The sequence below is a fragment of the Pogona vitticeps genome, chromosome 4 (assembly GCF_051106095.1).
Source record: "Pogona vitticeps strain Pit_001003342236 chromosome 4, PviZW2.1, whole genome shotgun sequence".
Taxonomy (NCBI): domain Eukaryota; kingdom Metazoa; phylum Chordata; class Lepidosauria; order Squamata; family Agamidae; genus Pogona; species Pogona vitticeps.
This window is the reverse complement of record NC_135786.1, coordinates 62,197,765-62,218,443: the sequence shown is the minus strand read 5'-3', so window position 1 is coordinate 62,218,443 and position 20,679 is coordinate 62,197,765. Positions and strand designations below refer to the sequence as shown.

The 20,679-nt window shown below is 38.7% G+C and overlaps 1 protein-coding gene across 4 annotated transcripts in view; it reads left to right on the top strand.

The window, feature by feature from the left end:
• TESK2 (testis associated actin remodelling kinase 2) overlaps positions 1-20,679 on the top strand; it is a 96,492-nt gene that overhangs the window by 64,274 nt on the left and 11,539 nt on the right. For all 4 annotated transcript variants that reach the window (XM_020783302.3, XM_020783303.3, XM_078392836.1 and 1 more), the window contains 5 exons: positions 2,660-2,806; positions 8,022-8,104; positions 10,317-10,392; positions 13,533-13,616; positions 17,936-18,022. In XM_020783302.3, coding sequence (XP_020638961.3) covers positions 2,660-2,806; positions 8,022-8,104; positions 10,317-10,392; positions 13,533-13,616; positions 17,936-18,022 — 477 coding nt within the window. The remainder of the gene's footprint in view (positions 1-2,659; positions 2,807-8,021; positions 8,105-10,316; positions 10,393-13,532; positions 13,617-17,935; positions 18,023-20,679) is intronic.

The following is a 20,679-nucleotide window of genomic DNA, read 5'->3' as shown; positions in this document are numbered from 1 at the left end:
CAATTCTGTCAGCTAGAGATAGGGACTTTCTTGCTTTACTTACCAAGAGACTGACTGACTGACTGACTGACTGACTGACTGACTGACTGACTGACTGACTGACTGACTGACTGACTGACTAAATAAATAAATAAATAAATAAATAAATAAATAAATAAATAAATAAATAAATAATAGAAATAAAAATTGCCAGACTGTGTCTGAATGATGTAATCAGGATTGTTAGCCAACAAATCAGTATGGTTAAGCACATCTCTAAAACACAGTTGGGAACCTGTAACTTGTGAGCTATATGTGGTGCCCAGGAGCCTAAATGCAGCATCCTGGTCACTCCACACCCTGTAAATTTTTTTTTGGGGGGGGCACTCAAAAGTCTGCTGCAGGTAATGAAGAACCATTTTAACCGTGTTCTGAATCTCCCTAGCATTCCTGAATACCACCCCCACCCTTCATTACTTTTTTAAATTATTTTTTATTTTTGGTACTAGAGGGCACAAGGGGACTTCCCTAGTTTAAAAGATTTTAAAAGATAACAATTTTCTTGTTTTTTTTACTGTGGTGAAGGGTGTGGGGAATTACATCAGTTTCAACCAGAGTTAGTGTATGGTCCTTTTCAATTATCACAGTATTTGCCATACAGATATCACACTGGACCACAATGAAAGCAGCTGTACCTTAGCAGAATTTTGTATATATCTGGGACAAGTGGTAGTAATCAATGTACAGTAGTAGCATACTTTTCTAATATGGAGAATTAATTTCCCCTAATAGAGTTAGCAAAATATCAGAGTCCTGGCCCACAAGTAACAACTACACTTTTTTGTGAGATGGCCTTGAATTGTACTGGCATAAAAGACTGAGAAACCTGAGCAGACTTCTAAAATCTGGCCCAAGTGGTTTGGTATCCAGCCAAAGAACTTGTCATTTTTTATCATCTTTAGATCCTTGATTATTTTAGACAGCTTGAAATTAACATATCATTGATTTATAATTTAGTCAAAAATACAGTTGCTAGGTCACTGATTTATATTAATACAAGAGCACTCTGATATCACTGTTTGGTCTGAATGCATTGAAAGAGGTGTGTAGGTAGAAGGAATCTTGGGCATTCATGTTTTGTGCCCTTGTTTTTGAGTTTTTACTCTTAACAACTGTGATTTATAATTCTATCTTGTTTCTTTGTAGTTCTAAAGTCTGGGTTGGTGATACATATTTCACTATAGTTTTCTGTGCTGAGCAGTCTGTAACCTTAGTGTTCAGGAAAATGAGCAAGTCAAAAATTCTTTATTGTAGAAATATAGGTGGAAAGATAAACCTTGAATTACTTCATAATACTTTCTCCTGGTAAAAATAATCATAGTACAGTGCGGTCTTGACTTGAGAACTTAATCCGTATTGGAAGGCGGTTCTCAAGTCAAAAAGTTCTCAGGTCAAATCTGCATTTCCCATAGGAATGCATTGAAAACCATTTGATCCGTATCTGCTCTTTTCCGTCCATAGAAACTAATGGGAAGCTGCTGTTCTGCCTTCGACCACTAGAGGGGAAATTTTGTTTCTTTTTTTCTTAGGTCAAGAAAGGTTCAGGGAAGGCAGGGAAAATACAGTCCAGGCAGTACAGTACCAGGCAGTCTGAAGACTGTCTCTCAATCCACTCTCTAAACGATGGGAGGAGTGAGGAAGCAGACAGGCACCCTTTTCACTGGCCAACAGTTAACTGAAAGTTCAAATTTTGCACTTTCCCTGCCTCCCACGTGGTTTTTTTAAGTTCCTAACTCAAATCTAAGTATGTAATTCAAGTCAATATTCTCCTGTGAGAGTGGTTCTTAAGTCAAAATGTTCTTAACTCGAGCCGTTCTTAAGTCAAGACCCCACTGTAATGGGAATCTGGGGTCTTTTGTATTATGAATTGTTACATTGGACTACTGTTCTTAACATAATGCTTTGATGAACATTTTAAAGAATTTGACATAGTGAAAGTCAAAATTGCTGTTTTGCATTTACATTTGTTGCTATCAAAAACCATATTCAGGGGTTCAGCAAGAGAAAAATCTGAAACCATAATCAGGAAAGTTCTAACCTTGTGACCTGGCTTTTGGTATGTCCATATGAAGGAGAAAATTCTAAAGAGACAGTGTACTATAAATGAAATATCTCCATGAAATCCTGATTTTACAGGAGCAGCAGTTTTCCAAACAGTCCCTTTTCTTCTGGAGATAACAGCAGATGGGAATGGAGTTAAAAATCTTCCATATTCATGCATTCACTCTAACCCCTTTCTGAATCCCTGAATAGAGCTGTTCTGTTTAATGGGGGTCAGTAGTGACATACTTGCCTTTTTATTTTTGCATTTTTAGTTTTCACATAATAAAATAGAGACAGCCATCGACTACATTTTCTGCTTGGCCTGTGAGAGTTATCTGAACAGCTCTAAAAGATAATGATACAGTACTTTTGTCTTGCAAAACTGTCATTTGGGAGTTGCGATTTAATATATTATTAATACAGTTAGTTGTTTGGCACATTAGACCCAGGAATAGCTCACCACAAAATCAAGTTCAGTTGTAAAAGTCACTGGCTCTTCTCAAGAACCACTTTGCTATGAACTCCCATATCTGTTATTTTATTTTATTTTTTAATGGCAAATGTTTTTCTTCCCTAGTATATCAACTGTGGTAACCTGGAACAATTATTAGATAGTAATCAGCACTTACCCTGGACAGTAAGAGTGAAGTTGGCATTGGACATTGCCTTGGGACTCAGTTACCTTCATTATAAAGGCATTTTCCATCGGGACCTGACATCCAAGGTACTGTACCTATCAAATGAAACTGTTTAACAATAGATGTGTTATGCTTTGTGAACAGCTAATGTTTTTTGATAGCTTTGCTCTCCCCAGCCCCTTTCAGTACCTCAAACACTAAAACTGTTATGTAAAAGGTCACTTTAAAGGATTCTGAGAAAACACTAAAACATAGTTTAGTGGATTAAATTTTCCCAGAACAACTCATGTTGTGTAGATGTCTGAGAGGAAGCTAACCTGAAATAGAGGTCACAAATAAATGAGCTGGGATTATGGGGAAATGATTGCACAACATCTTTCATTTTTGGAGCAAGTTATTCTAACTCTTAATTAGTAAACAGCTAAATTGTATAAAACTTCAAAAGGTTATAGGCTTATGTTAGTGCTTTAGCAACTTATCCTAAAGGTTTAGAATTGTATATCTAAGTGCTCCCCATAACTTGAAAAGATTAACATTGTTTCACCAGTGAACAAAACATAAGTACAGATTGCTGATTAAACTCTGGTATGTTGCCTTGTTATTATTACTTTTTATGATTGTAGTTGTATGAAAAAAATATTTTCTCTACAGGTCTTTCTTTAGATGTTAAGTTTTATATAAATAGAAACTGGTAGAGAAGCAATCAGAAATTTACTATCTTGAAAGTGATGCATTTGGATGGCACAAATTCCCAAATGGCATTGGTATAAAACACAAGACATGATTAAAATAAAAACTATTAGTGAATATGACTTTTTTCAACTACTATATGTCATAAATAAAATGCATCTGTTTAACAATGGAGGCTGACATGCCAAAAGTGCAAATAATCAACTCAAATACACTCTTAAGTCTTCTAGTTCTGTACAGATTGGACAGAGTGAAATAAAGAGTTATCATCTGTTTTTGAGAAGCAAGATGTCAAAATGCCATTTCTCATGTTTATAAGAGTCTTTCAGATTTCCATAAACTGATTCTGCAGTCAAACCTTGGGTCCTTGTGAAACTCACTGGAAGCATCACATCTTAACTGGTCATTTCATCTTAGCCATGAAAGCCTTTAGTTTATGTCTGAAATGTTATAAGATGGCATTTTAACTGAACATTATTTTAGCTGCATTACTATCATTGGATAGTCTTAAGAGTCTGTGAGTTGCACTAATGATAAACAAAAGGATAATTTGTGATTTCTATTCGTGGTGGCTTACACCTTTATTATAGTATTCAGTGGCTAGAACCTGTTGCGTATTTACACCAGCAGCAAGGAAATGGCAAATCACAGCAGCAAATTTAGTTATTGGCTCCCTCTTTACAACAGTTGGATGGCTTCACGTGGAGCTAGGAATCCTGCCAAGGCTTGTTTAATTCGTAGCAATTTGCTACTGTGAGTTAATGCTGTTCACTTTTACCAGTGTAACTATGCAACAGGATTTGGACCCCAAGACTGAACTACAAATCATGAAATCCCAATTTTGAAACTTCATTCAACCGTTGTGGAAGAGGTAGCTGTGTTAGTCTGTGCAAGCATTACAGGTAAAAACAAAATAAGAATAAAAGAACAAATAAAAAAGACAAAAATGACCTTAGGGTAGCCATGCTTTATGTTCCTACTTCTCTCCACATCTATGAAGTGATCTATACCTTTTAGATTATTGTATAGTTTGCAAAGAAGGGACGTGGTGGCGCTGCAGGCTAAACCACAGAAGCCTGTGCTGCAGGGTCAGAAGACCAAGCAGTCGTAAGATCGAATCCACGCGACGGAGCGAGCGCCCGTCGCTTGTTCCAGCTCCCGCCAACCTAGCAGTTCGAAAGCATGCAAATGTGGGTAGATCAATAGGGACCACCTCGCTGGGAAGGTAACAGCGTTCCGTGTCTAAGTCGCACTGGCCATGTGACCACGGAAGATTGTCTTCGGACAAAAACGCTGGCTGTATGGCTTGGAAATGGGGATGAGCACTACCCCCTAGAGTCGAACACGACTGGACAAAAAATTGTCAAGGGGAACCTTTACCTTTACCTTATAGTTTGCAAAACATTGATGTTTTGCAGTGGGCTGTATTAATTGCCTACAGCTAATTGTTAGCCCCACTAAAGTAGATCCACTTAATCACTGGGACCTTAGCAAATTACTTACATAATTTGACCCATTGCCTGGAATCCTGTTTGTCCAGTTCTGTGTGCATAAGGCTGATGAGTGACAGATGTGATTTTACATTATGAATGGTTTTACTCCATCCCAATGACCCTGGAGCTTCCCATGTCAAAATGGATCCCAAGGAAGCCTTGGAACCTGAGATAGGAAACTTTAAAGATTAAATTCCATAGCTGGTAGCAACATCAATCTTATATGTGTGGAGCTGCACCAACAGGATTCTAGTCATTGATTCAATGGGTCTAATCTAGTTGGAACTAATAAATGAGATTTAGCAAAAATGTTTTCGATACAGTGCAAAATTAACAATGGGTTTGCATATTGTGCTGTTTCTTGTTGAACCATTTTCTAATTTTTTTACAAAAGAATAATCCCATCCCATCCCAGTTATATGGGACATACTGTACATAAGTCTTCATTTTCCAGCATTTATCCTAGTAGTATAGAATATATTAAAAGCCAGTGTTAGCAAAAAAGTGCTATTAGATGGCAGCACTTCTCTCAGTTACATTACAGAATTAGTTATATATTTTCACAAGGATAATATATAGTTCTAAACTATATATTTTTCCACCTCATTCATTATTGCCAGTGATGATTAAATAACAACTTACACCTGTTACAGCTGATGGAGCTGTTTGCTTTTTTAGCAAAACACGTTTTTTAGCTAATTCACATTGAATATAAAGCAATCCTCTCAGAGGAATTTTCTTTCTGTAACACACTGAAAATTTGCTGGAAATACATGGTGAATACACTGGCCTGGACACATTATTCTTTTAGATGTCTTTTTATGTGAGAGAGAAAAAATAAATGTTGCACTTCCTTACTAGGATTACACTGTGCAAAGCAGATGTTAAGCACTTCCAATACACAAAAGGAGCTTTATGTTCGTTCACATCTGTTTATGCATAAACATTTGTTAACTCTTTGTAGCTCAAAATGACCTGCTTTAAACAGCTTGAAGGAGAGATTTCACTGTAACTTACAGCTTCAATTGTGTAAACCTCCAGAAAGAGAAAAGTCTCTCTAATGAAGAAATTTCCTTTGACAGATTTGTTTGTGTATTAGTCCATTTTATAGAAGCAGTGCAGCAATACATTCAGAAGAGTTAGAATCTGTCAAGGGAAGAACCGTAGCTATATACAGAACATCTGAGTTGCATACAGAACGTGTCACATTCATTCTGGTATCTCCAGTCTAGGACAACACTCTGCTTAAAAACTGTCAGAGGAGATAGTAATAAGTTAGTTGAAACAATGGTTCTTCTCATAAACTCTTTCAGAAGGTGAGGGATGGGAGGGGCACACAAAAAGAACTCTCTAAATAACTTCAGTGGATAGGGAAAAGACAAGAGCACTTTAAAATAGCTTCCTCTCATGCCATTTAAGGTTAGAAAAATAATGGCCAGCATTTGAATTCTGACTGGAAACAGATCAACAGCAATTGTAAAATTGTTTTTCACCGCCACTACAATACCTTTCATAACAAGCTAAGCCTGTATCTATTCTGTTGCTCAGTGACAGAGAGGGTAGAGAGTGGGCAAAACCCTCTTGCTTAGCCACATGGGGATAACTCTGTTTTGTGTGCAGTAGCTACAAAAGCACCAAAGCAGAAGTGCTAGCCATGAAGCATTCTGCCAGTTCAGTGGGCAGCAGTGGCAGTGGGAATCACACAGCTGATTGTGCAGTCAAATTGCAAGATTCCTTGTTGTGAGAAGTAATACTCGGCACAGCTACATGGGCATGATGTTATGCTTGAACAAACAGGATTTGCCAGCTGTGTGGAACACCCAAAAAATTAAGGGAGCATGAAACTAACTTGGTTTTCTCACATTTCCTGTATATAAAATATAAAAATGCTTCAATTCTCCTCTTAATCTGAATCAAAACAATTCTTAGTCTGAATTAAAACTTTCCCCAGCAATATTTATAAATGCTGATGTGCTACAGGAAAGTAAACAATATATTTCAGTTGCTCACTTGCAAGTTTATTGTAAAAATAGAGATAGAACTTTTTAAAGTTCATACATCTTAGAGGAAAGCTCAACATTTTACATTATGTTTTAAGGCCACTTAAGTACTGTACCTCAAAAAATTACTTACCATTTGATACCAGCTGGAGAGAGAACCTTTGCTTTGTTAATTGCCTGTTGCTAGTACTTGGTTATTTCTGCACCAAAGGTACTGAATTTTCACCATGGTTTTAACATTGCAGTATGATTAATGTTATTTCTCTAGGGTTTAGCTGTAGTTTGCAGTGAACAAATATTTAACCACAAGCAAACTGAATGAATGCATTCTTTGACAAGAGATAACAAAGGCCGTAATTGAGAAGCTTTAGTGTGTGTTGGGTTGGCCTGATTCAGTTGTTCTTGTGTAAATTTATAAATCCCAAAGTGAACTTTGTGTGGTATAACTGATTCAGGTTCAAGCAAATAATAGCTGGGAGTGAGAATCAAATAACTAACCAGGTACGTGAGTGAAGATTTGATATGAATGTGCCGCCTCTTCTCTTTCTTAACTGTTATTCATATGGACAAACTGGAGTACCTAAACTTGTTGATACTACAGGGAGCCATATAAGAGAAGCCTCCTACTGCCTACTGCTAACTTATGTTTACATGTGAAACTTACTGAGAAATGCAGTTGTACAGGAAATTATTTATTGGGAGCGAACCAAAGCAAACAGAAGAACAGAGCTGTAGCACACTTGTGCTTTTCATTATCTACTGTGTCCACAGACCTGGCCTCTCTTATACTGATCCCACACAAATCTTCCCTTATTCCACTGTATTTTAGCAAATACTGTTTTATTATAGTTGTGACTTAATTTGCTGTCAGCCTGCCTGAATTATGCAGGGAAATTAGAAGGAATAGGGTAAAAGAGTGGATGAATGGATGGAGAGAGAGGGAGATGGCCTAACTGCAAAATATATGAGACAGCCTTAGGGGATTGGTTGCTCATGTACTAATATCTTACATCAGATATATTTCATGTGTATTTGAAAGAATCTGGCTTCATATATTTAAATTTCTACTAGTAGAATACAGATATGGATGATGTCAATTTCCTATTTTATTCATTCAGAACTGTTTAATAAAACATGATGAGAATGGATATTCGGCAATAGTTGGTGACTTCGGCTTGGCAGAGAAAATCCCTGACTTTTGGTAAGCATATTTGCAGAACTGATCAAAACGAAGAATCGCTGCTGTTGTCATTTGAAGTAGAATGATAGTTGGACTATGGATACATTCTTTTTAACATTCAGACTCAGCTTGAGAAAAGCCCTTCTGATTATTTCCACTGAATTAGCCTTTTAAGTTGCTGATTTTGAAAGAATGACAGAGTCTTGTGAAGACTTTACAAATTAAGAGATTCATTATGACATAAGCTTTTGTGAATTGGAATTTAATTGATCAAATGATTAGTTATTATCATTAGCAGTTGTGAATGCTCTTTCATGTAGAGGCAAAGGGAATATGAATAATGGAGATAAAATTTCAAAGCTGTGAAATATATAACCCAACAATTCCGTAAAGCTTAATGTATGAAAACAGGCAGTGGCCATTTCCAGTTACTGTAATTTACGAAAATTCATTAAGCTGATTGCACTGGTATCAGTCATAGGACATGGTTTGTTTCTATTGAAATTCAAACATAATCAAGAGTTCTTATTAGTTGTAATCCAGCTGTGCTCGGGTTTCCCCTTGAAATGTTATAGCAATGTTTAAACATTATAGCAATGTTTAGATCAGCAGCAAACCTGTAAAACCATAGGAGAGAAGAAAGAACCAAATCACACTTGCTTTCAAGTCTGTTTTTCTTGGCTCTTTAAATCTCACTGTTTGTTTTTTTAATTACAGTGGTGCCCCGCATAGCAACGTTAATCCGTTCCAGATTAATCGTCGCTATGTGAAAACATCGCTAAACGGAACGGAAAAACCCATAGGAACGCATTAAACTTCGTTTAATGCGTTCCTATGGGGCCCAAATTCACCGTTCAGCGAAGATCCTCCATAGCGCTGCCATTTTCGCGCCCTCGGTAAGCGAGAAAACCGTGCGAAAATGGTTGCGCTGGCCATTTTGGGCACCCAGTGGCCATTTTGGAACCGCCGATCAACTATTTAAAAAACATTGCAATGCGAAGATCGGTAAGCGAAACGCTTACCGATCTTCGCAATGTGATGTTTTGCCCATTAAAACATCGCAATGCGATCGCATTAGCGATCTAAAAAAATAGATTGCTATGTGGATTCGTAGTTAAACAGTGCGCTCGTTATGCGAGGCACCACTGTATACACCTGGGTGTATATAGAATAGATCTACCAACTGAGGGTGACATTTCATGCATCTGTGGATTTTCGGTAACAAATTTAATGCTGCAATAAGTTGGTTAATTTCTATAGGATTGTTGTAGGTTTTTCGGGCTGTTTGGTCATGTTCTTAAGGTTTTTCTTCCGAATGTTCCGCCAGTCTCGGTGGCCAGCATCTTCAGAGAACAGGAGTCAGAACTCTGGAGCGCAGAGTTTCTAGATGGTACCACAGTCTGTCAGTATAGGAACTGTCACTCTTGTGCTGCAGAGGGTGCAAGGCCGATGGCACTCTGGTTCATATGTGGCTAGAGACCCATGAAACTATTGACAAGAGTAACAAAACAGACCAGTGAAATAACTAATGAATCAACAGAGCATAATGGTGTACTATTTCTTTTCTCTGAGTCTACAGGAAAAAAAGATTAAAAGCTGATGCACAAGAGACTGATTAATATACTGTTGATAGCACCAAGAATAGATATTCTTAGAGACTGGAAATATTTGACCAAACCATTCACATGCTTAAATCATGTTCACACAACTATGCCTGTAGAAGGCAAATGATGTTATCAGCAGGAGGTAACTTACAGAAATTAAACAGTTGTTATTTCTGTTCTGTGGTTTCCACAACTCCCGTGTAATCCCTTTCATCATTTGGAAGCTGTGGGACAGAATTAAGAAGTTGAATTTCCAAAAATCACAGCTGCTGTGATGACATTCAGTTGAAATCTCCAAAAGAATGAATGCAAATTAATGCACTAATATTATTTGTGAAATATTTATTAAAATTCATGAAATTTGGAAGTAAAGAGATGAATGGTAAAATTTATATTTTTTTATCAATAAAACTTTACTTATTAAAAATATGTTTCTTCAAACTAAAAAAACTTTTTATACCTGTCTTCTGTTATCTAAAGAGACATCTTTTAAAAATTGCCAAAACAGATCTGAAATATTTTTATTAGTGTGGGATGGTGCCTGTTCCCATCCTCAAAGTTAAAGGGTTTGCAAAGTGCTTATGAAGCACTGCTTATAAATACCTCTTTGTTCCTCTAAATCTATGAAGTGAGAAACTGCCAGTGGTGGGCTCTCCTTACTGGATGGCACCTGAAGTGTTGCGCGATGAGCCGTATAATGAAAAGGTTGGTATATTTTCCGTTTCCATCATTTCAGCAAAGTGTTTCCCTGAGATTGGGGTGGGACTTGTGAGCATCTGCATGTCATGCTCTGACATGATTACAGTTATTAAACAGTTTCATTTAAATGGCTTTTATTTTAAAAATCAGATAGGGTTATACCGTTTTCTGGACCTGATTTTACAGTTTTGTACTTACAAGTAAAATCAGTTGAATAAAATGACAGATTTTGCTAAGCGGAATGAACAGCCATGTTTTAATTTGCTGTATGTAGAGGAATGGGGAGGAGTTGTATCCAACATTAAACTAGCAACAAACCACATGAATTAGCTGCTAGTAATTGCTCAAGTATCACAGATAACAGATTACTAATGACATTGTAATCAGTTGTGGAACAGCTTGCCAAACAGCTTGCACAGATGAAGTCTAAGAATTGCTTTCAACACTTGTCGGAATGGACATGGCGTTTCTATAAGCAATAGGAGCTACTATGGAATAATTCCAATATAACTTGTTTTTCTAAAGCAGCTAACAATCAACTCTGTAAGTTAAAAGTAGATTATAAAACAATTAAAAATACCTGATGTTTATATTTTAAACTTGAGGTTTTTTATATTTTGCTTTTAAAATGCTTTTTTAAAATAAGGGCCAATATGATTAATTTAAAATGGCAAGAATCCTATTTGTTTAGACAAAACATAATGTTATGCCTGTGTAAATGTGCTGGGCTTTATGCCCTGGGAAGAAGGATTGTGCAATCACTTGCACAGTGTGCTTGCAAAAGTGCTTCATAAATAGCGCTTCCACTTTGGCACTAAGAGCACTAAAGTTTGCATACTGTCAAGTTATGAAAATGTAATTACCAAACAGGATTTCAGCCAATAAGTTATAGGTCAAAGCTCTATATACTGATTATACATTTTAATTCTATATTATGATGCAGTATATCAGTAAAAGCTTTTTTAAAAGCTTTATGAAAAGGTCCCAACAGTTCTTAAGTTGGGGCTCAATTTTAAACTGCTTAATAAACCTCAGTATATATTATTTAAATCAACCTATGTCCCTAGTCACTGCTAAGTATATCTAAAAAAAAACCTTGAAAAAGTTGCCATGAGTCAAAATTGAGTTGACGATGCATAGCTATTATTTCCCCAAATACTCAGTCTAGAAAATAAAATCAGAAAATGTTGAAGTTCTCAGGCTGGGTTTGCCTATTGAAAGATACGTATCAGTAGTAGCATATGGAGATGCAGGAAAACATATGTGATTTTTCCTGTTTTCCAACTCCAACTGAAGTTTTCCTGGAGCTTTTTTGTCATGTTCACATGATATAACATTAGAAATGCTTGAAGCCCTCTTAAAATTTCCAGGATTGCTTTCAGTCATTTCCTTGAGTGATGTTTATTTAGAGTAGCAACCCTAGTTATCCCGCTACAGCCTTGTGTGGACAAAGTCAAGCCCTTAATGTTTTCTTTGGAAATGTACACTTTCAAACAGTGACAGTGTCAGCAAATAGAGGATTCTTGGAGGTCAAGTCAGTCTTAGCAAAAAGACTGTGAAAAATACATGTGAAAGTTTTAACAAGCAAAAGTATTTTGAGGATAGAATAACATGATTAAACTGAATCTTTCTGAGTCTTAAATCATGATTCAAATCTCAATTTAAAACAATTTGATTTAAATAAAAAATGATCCTGATTATAATTAATGTCCTAGCCCAGAAAAAAAGTTTTGTTTTTTTAAATTACTGTTTCATTTTACTTCTCCATAGCTGGCTGAGTAGCTCAGTGGGTTAGGTATCTGGCTGTGGAGCCAGAGGAGTTCATTTCCCCAGTGTACATCCCAGAAGAGTCAGCCTTTTTGTCCTTAGGCAAGGTGCACAGTCCCAGGGTGCCCCCAGAAGAAGGGAATGGTAAACCGTTTCTGAAAATTGTATACTGTATGTGGAAAATCTTGAAAAGGGTCACTAAAAGTCAGAATTGATTTGATGACATATTATTATTTACTACTGCTCTGTATTGCTGAATGCTACACTTCTGTAATGTGTAGACTTTCTTAAAGAGATAGTAATGCTGAAGATGTGTTTTGATATAAGAATCACCTTACTTTTACCGCTTAGGAAAATATACTATTGTGAAACTTCACTTTAGGATTCATGTAGATGATGATCTTTTACTACTGAGGCCAGTCTGGAAGTGTACTTACCACATTTTCAACATTATTCTTTCCTAGACTTGGTTCAGGGTAACTTTGTTCTTATGGCTAACTGAAGCCAAACATGTACTAATTAGCTGATCTTTGCCTATCCAGAAGCCATTTCCTCTATCTCAAGAGAAGTTTTAGGGTAACTTTCAAAACATCTGACAACCACCACCAGGCATACAGTTAAACAGATAAAGTAGCACACTCATCAGCATCTTTGAAACATAGAGGTGAGGAAGGAGAACAAGAAAGAGCAATAACAGTTTGATGGAGAAGTTTATATCTGAGTTTTAAGGATTGAAGAAATGAGGAAGCAGTGAAAATTTCCATAAGGCCTGTGCACAGATACATCTGTATACACCACTGATGGTGAACCTTTTTGATCCCGAGTGCCCAATTTTTTAAAAAAAATAAAACCCCAGCGGGTGGTAGTGGCAGAGGCAGTGGAAGGGGGAATCCTGGGCATGGAGGTGCCTCCAGACCCCACTCTGGATCCACCTCCAGTTGTGCCCAACCCCATCACTGCCTATAGCTCAGCTGGCCCGCCAGCATCCACCACCTGTCAAGGTGCTAGGACTGTGGCTGCAGTTGCCTCCTCAGGTTTGGCTGCTGAGGCTAGTGATCCAGTGACTTATGGCTCTGCATGACAGCTGTGGCACGCGTGCCATAGGTTCGTCATCGTTCACCCTCAGATGACAGTTCAGTAAATTTATTTTTATGCTTTATCACTGAGGAAAAAGGACATGATCCTGGTGTACTCTAGGTCTGCATTTGTAGTGGCTCAGCCTAGCACTTGGCCAATTTTGGGACATGGGAACTTTGAATGGTGGAGAGAAGTTACAAAAGATTGTCTTAATGGGACAAGAGAGGGCATATCTTGTGCAATGATGCAGCTGAGGTGTTTTCACAATAAAAACATGGCCATCTTTTCCTTCTCCACCTCAGGCAGATGTATTCTCATATGGGATCATTCTTTGTGAGATCATTGCCCGGATCCAGGCGGACCCAGACTTTCTCCCTCGCACAGAGGTGAGCAAAGTGCACTGACAAGGGCTGGTAAGGGAAGAATGTTGAAGAGCTTTACTTGTTGATTAACAATTTACATAGAGATGCTGAACACATGTTGATGAATCACTGATCTAAGGCTTCTAATAAAACATTAATTTACTGTTATAATATGCAAGGAGTGGCACAGATCTTACTCCCCTTCTAAACCTATGATTATATTTTGCTGGTGAGTGCTAAATTTTCAGCATCTCACAGGCTTCCTTGTTAATGGAGTGGAATAACAGAAAGCAGGTAGCTTATATTATTTCTTTTACTGAAAAAGATCAGTCTGAAAAGGAATTGTTTTTCTCTTCTAAGTCAGAACTAACTGTAGATATTAAATGTCTGACTACTTCAGATTCATTTCTCCGTTCTCACAGGCAAACAGAATTAAAGTGTATTTATGATCCCTATTCTATCATAACGCCTTTTACACTTCTTAAAAACTCATCGTGCAAATTTTGGATGCAAATAATATCTCCCATCCACTCTAATAAATAATGGATTGGGTAGGGTTCCATCTTTTTGAGAAAGTCCTGCTTTTGGGGGCCCTGGAAGATCATTGACATGAAGAAGACTGATTTGCATACAGAAGCTGTTACATTAAGTACCATCTCTAGTTAAAAGGAATAGGTAGCAGTTTATTGGGCAAGATTTCTGAGAGTTGTGATCCATGAGAGTTGTTGTCTGGGAGACTACATGCTACTGAAATATGTCTGACCTGGTTGAAGGCAGCTTTGAAGTATTTTTGGCTCTGTAAGACGTTGACTTCTTGGGAAGGGAAATTTGGTGGCAAATGTTCTCACCTGAGATATTGTGAAGCCCATTACCCTCCATTACCCCTGTTGTCCTCCAGATGTTTGTAGGACAGTTCCCATCATCCTCAGCCATTAGCTAGGCTTGTTGGGGTTAATGAGACCAGAGCACCAAGTTGAGGGGAAAAGTACTGATGATTCTATTCAAAGTTACTACAAAAATCTGTTCATAGATGGATGATAATAAAAGTTAGAAGTTTTCTGTTTCATCACAGATTGGCTTTGCAGTTGTTTTCATGTACTGAATTGGTGATGGCCAAACACAGTGTGTGGCTGGGAGAAAAAATTGATTAAATGAACATTGCTTCTTATAGGTTTGATCATACCAGACTTCCTGCGCAGTTCCAGAATGTTAGGCTTCATTGGAGGAATGAAGTTTTGTAGTAAATATTGTATTAAAACTACCCTCTTTCTCCAAAAATGAGACCTAACCTGAAAATAAGCCCTAGTATGATTTTTCAGGATGCTCGTAATATAAGCCCTACCCCAAAAATAAGCCCTAATTAAGTGAAATCCTGCCCTCCCCCATTGTGCAGCATTGTGCAGCAACTGGAAGAAGATGACATGACTGTATTTTAATAAATGTAGATGGTTGCACATGAAAAAAATAAAACATCTCCTGAAAATAAGCCCTAATGCATTCTTTGGAGCAAAAAATTAATACAAGACCCTGTCTTATTTTCAGGGAAACATGGTAGCAGCCAGGTCCTGTTAACCAAATGCCCTTAAGTAATTAATCATCAGCAAGTGTGACCACCTCTATAAAACCTGAAGTTTTAGCAGTTTGCTGATCTGGAGCATTTGGGTGTGTGTTAACACAATACCAAGGAGGAAACACATCAGCAGTGATCATAGAGAAGCAATTGTTGCTTCCCATCAATCTGGAAAGGGTTCAAAGGCCATTTCCAATAATTTAAATGCCATCATTCTGCAGTAGGGGAGATTTTTCACAAGTGGAAAACATTCAAGATAGTTGCCATTCTTTCCAGGAGTGGACATCCAAGCAAATTCACCCCAAGGTTAGACTATGCAGTGCTCAGAGAAATTGCAGAAAACCCAGTAGTTACATCTCAGACTCTACAGGCCTCAGCTAGCATGTGAAATGTAACGTTCATGACAGTACAATTTGAAAATTAGCATAGTTTGTGGGTTGCTAGGAGAAAGCCTCTTCTTCCTGAAAAGAACATGGCAGTACAGCTTAAGTTTGCAAAGTTGTATCTGAACAAGCCACAAAACTTCTGGAACAATGTCCTTGGGACAGATGAGACAAAAGTGCAGATGTTTGACTATAATGCACAGCTCCATGTCTGGCGAAAACAAAACACAGCATATCAGCAGAAACACCTCATGCTGTCAAGCATGGTGATGGAGGGGTGATGAGTTAGGCTTGTTTTACAGCCACAGGACCTGGTCATTTTACAGTCATTGAGTCAACCATGAACTCCTCTGTATGCCAAAGTACTCTAGAGTCAAATGTGAAGTCATCTGACAGCTAAAGCTTAGCCAAAATTGGGTCATGCAGCAGGACGATGATTCCAAGCACACCAGCAAATCTACAATAGAATGGCTGAAAAAGTTCAGACCACAAGTTGATTGAAATGCTGTTGGGCTCTTATGAGAACTGTGCATATACAAATGCCCACAAACCTCAATGAACTGAAGCAACGTTGCAAAGAAGAGTGGGCCAAAATTCCTCCACAACGATGTGAGAGACTGATAAAGTCATACAGGAAGCAATTACTTCAAGTTACTGCTATTAAAGTTGATTCTACAAGCATTGAAGGTCTACTTAGTTTTTCACATATGGCTTCTCCATTTTGGCTTTATTTCTGTAAAATAAATCATGACATGGTATAATATGTCAAGTGTTGTTGTTCATCTGAGTTTGTATTTACTTAATTTTCAGACCTGCTAAGATGATATGATTTTTATTATGTCTTGATACATAGAATTCGGAAAGGGTGTTCTTTCTTTGTCACATGACTGTAGCACTTGTATCCAACTTAAGCACAAAGGCAAATGTGTCATGTCTGGGTTGGTGCCAGGATTGAGTAGTAGATAAACACAAAAGCACTTTGTATTGCTTCTGCATCAGTTCATGTTTCCCTGCAAATGGAAGGCAATTCAGATAAGTTTTTGAAAGCAGGAAGAAACAACATTGTCTTCGATTCCTTTGTACAACAAGTCTGTGGAACATTTTTTAGCCAAATGGAGTTGCAGATGCTCATGTAAAGTATAATTGACAAAACCAATGTTTATTTTTATTTATTAAAAATTATTTATATGCTGCCTTTCTCCCCATAGAGGACCCAAGACAGCTCATAACAGGTAAAATAAGAAGGTTTAAAACACTATATAAACATCACATTTAAAAACAATTAAACCCACATTAATATTAAAACAATAAGTATAAAAGCAATTTTAAAACATTTAAAACCTGGAATTTGAAAAAAATAGTATTTCTGATGTCACTGCTTCAAGTTCATTGCCTGATGACTGAGATATTTGACAAGCATCCAGACCACCTGTGCTCATGCAGAGTGAAGAGAACATGGGAACCTGAAATAGGTCTCTGTTGTGGCTACGTCCTGTCAAATTTGAACTGACTTATAATAAGGCTTTCAAAGTAAGTGAGATATTTAAAGAGGAGTTTTATCAGTTCCACTCTCATCAAGTTTCCATGGCAGAGTGGGGGATTTGAACCTCAAGTCTCCAGAGTCCTAGTCCATTACACTGCACTGGGTATCAGTGAGTTTGTTTGAATTTACTTAATTTCAAACAAACGTTGAGGTCTCTAGGGATGTACAGAGATGGCCTATTTGTCCTCTGGTTCATATAATGCAAGACAGGTTATTCAATGGTGTCATTTTTTCCTTGTCCAAAAAAAAGAAAGTGAACAACACTAAAGACAACAAGAAGAAATTCGTCTCCCTTGCCATTATATAAACAAATAGGTCTCTTTGTTAGAGCACTGCAGACTTAGATAAGCGATTGATATACAAATATGAATACCCCTGCACAGCTGGCGTTAATGAAGGTCTGGCCCGCTGCCGCCGCCAGCCCCACTCTTCCTTCCAATCGCTCCGGAGTGTCTGGTAGGCTAGCCATTCGCCAGCCTTGGAGCGAGACTCATCTTCCCTCCTGTCAGGAGTGGCTAGCCGACCGTGCGCTCCAGAGTAATGGGAAGTATGAGCGGGGCCAGCAATGGCGGTGGATGTATGAGTGAATTCCAGCTGTGTGGGGTATTTGTATTTGAATACGACTACCCCCATCTCTAGATACGATTCAGTATTGGTATGGCACCTACACATGTAATTTAGTATATTGCAACATAGAGAATTCCCTTCTCTAAGGTTTGAAATTTGCTTCTGAACTCGGTCTTAGTAACTTTTCTATTTAGTTGTTTAGTGCAAAGGTTTTATCATTTGTTTGTGATGAACAGTTCATTTTTCTCTTTCTCTTTCTTTCTTTTTTTGCTCCGTGTAGAATTTTGGATTAGATTATGATGCCTTTCAGCACATGGTGGGAGACTGTCCCCCTAACTTCCTCCAGTTAGCCTTCAACTGCTGTAATGTGAGTATATCCAAAAAGAACAACATGAAGGGCTTTCATACATCCATTTCTGTGTTAAGCAAAGATAGCACACTGCAACCTCTTGTAGTTCAAATGTCTGATTCATGAATGGTTCCAAAGGCAGGTTATCTCTCCAGTTCAGTGTTAGACTACTGGAACTAGGTATAATGTGGGGGGTGGGGGTGGGGGTGGAGAGAAATGATCACTGTTATCTTTTACACACTGCATTACACATAGTGGCTGAAATCCTATTCTTTAGCTTTGAAGTCTTAACTAGACTCATTTGAATCAATGGAATCTATAGAGGAGTTGACTCACCAAATTCTTATTCTTCTTCGTGGCCTCTGTGAATGCACACAAATGGGTTGTTCTGCGCCTGCGCTGAACATCTCGGAAGATTCTACAGCTAAAAGTAACAATTTAGTAGGGCGTTCCTCCATGGGGCACATGCTCCTCCCACCCACGATTCCCCTCAGTCCCTTTTTTTCCACCGAGCAGATCGGACCTTCGGAAGAAAAGAGCCCTTTTTCTCTCTTGAGCAACTAAATGCGATTATCACAACTTCCTCTTCTAATGTCTAAATTTACACCTTTTTTTCAGTCATCTAATCATTGTTCCCCCAGTGAGCTCATTCTGTTTTTGCCTTTCCCACCTTTTTTGCTCCCCCATCTCTTCAACCATCTCTCCATCTGGTTTCCCACTTACGGCCTCTACAGCTCCATTCAAACGGTGCATTGAGTGCTTGAATAAAATTCCATCATCTGACATGAACACTGCTTATCTTGTCTCGGGGAGCAGCACCCCACTCACTCCTGCACGCCTGTAAAAAATTCACCAGACCAGCTCTCAAATTGAGGCTCCAATGGCTGAAATCTTACCTTTGGGAGAGATCCTTGAACCCATTGACAGCCTCTATGGAAGTGGCCAGATCACCTTCGGTTGAGCGGCAATCCCAACAGCTAGCTCCCATTCCACTGACTCAATTTCCTCGACCTAAGGAGAGTGCTGATAAGTCCAACCTGCGTCGAAACAAGGGTCGGCTTCGATGTCAAAACCTTCAGCTCGAACCCACAAGCTGTCTAAAAAGAAAAAAGAAATTGACTGCTGTAGCGTTCTCCATTTACTAGATCTATGGTTCTTGTTGTATTATGTAATGGTTTATGAATATTCATATTGCTGTGAGGCAGAGCCAAGAGAGATGATGTAAGAGGCGGAGTCAGCAGATGGAGTTTAGTTTAAGTCAGTAAGAGAAATGTAACAAGAGTCAGGCAGTAGAGAGTAAGAGTCAGAGAGTGTAATAGAGTATGTAGTTTGGGAAATTCTGAGGTGTGATTAGTTGCTGAAGATATTTATGAATCAATCTATGCAATCAATAAACCAAAGTTTTATTTAAAAGAACTTGACGTGTGGACCTGAATCTTTCTGAAGTAAATGGTGATTTAGAGATCACCTGGTGGCAGCAAGTGTAAAAGAAGAGAGTGTTTGCCTTTGTGTGCTCAGAGGCTTGAAGGTCAAGCAAGGGGCACGAGGGAGGATGTCACAACTGCTAAGGAAACAAAGTGAACCAAATCTGTCCATCTCGAGCCCCCGCAGGTCATTTTACAATCACCAATTCTGTAAGAATCTTCTAGGGAGGCTCAGGACTCAACTTCTGAGAGAGAGGAGTCACAATCACCAGTGCCTCAGGCTCTTGTCTCAACAGGCAGCCTATCTCCTAATGATGGCCTATCTGTGGCTGAGTCACTGTACAGCCTGGCCTCGGCCCATTCCAGCCCTGCATCAGGGCGGGCAGTCGATATTCAGTTATTTCGCTCAGAATCTTCCCACCGTTTTCCCCGGAAGCATCGGAAGAAACAAGCATATTTCACCCAGTGTTCAACCCAATGACAGACCACCCATTCATGAGGTTAACAGTAACACCAGAGTTAGCCAAACAACTCACCTGGTGGACATCGACACCGAACCTCCTGGTAGGACAACCCTTCATGTTCTTCCAGCCAATGGTGCAGGTCCCCACCGACACCAGCCCGTCTGGATGGGGAACTCATTGCCTCCATCACAAAATTCATGGACTACAGACGAAACAAGAACAATTATTCCATGTCAACCATCTCAAGCTCCATCAGAGCTTTCCATGCTTTCCTCCCAATCATCAAGGTTTTGCAACTGGCAACGGACAATACAACTGCACTATATTATGTAAACAGACAGGGAAGCACACATTCTCTATCCCTCTTATACCTTGCCATTGACCTGTGGGAATAGTGTTACCAACATCACATCTTCCCCACAGCAGTGCACATTTCCACTGACAAGAATTACATAGCAGACCACTTCAGCCGTATGACATCGAGAACTCACAAACGGTCTCTCAGTGGTGCAATCTTCGACCAGCTTTGCCACCGATGGAGAACACCAACCATCAATATCTTTGCTTCAAGTGCAAACAACAAGTGCGAGCTCTACTGTTCTCGAGCTGGAGCAGGCGAGAACTCTGTCAGGGACGTGTTCATGATGGCTTGGAACAAGGGATTACTCTATTCCCACCAATACCACTCATTCAACGAACAATCATTCGACTTCGGCACTTCCAGTCCAGTGCGATCCTCCTAGCTGCCTGGTGGCCGAGGCAGCCGTGGTTCACCCACCTCAGGTCG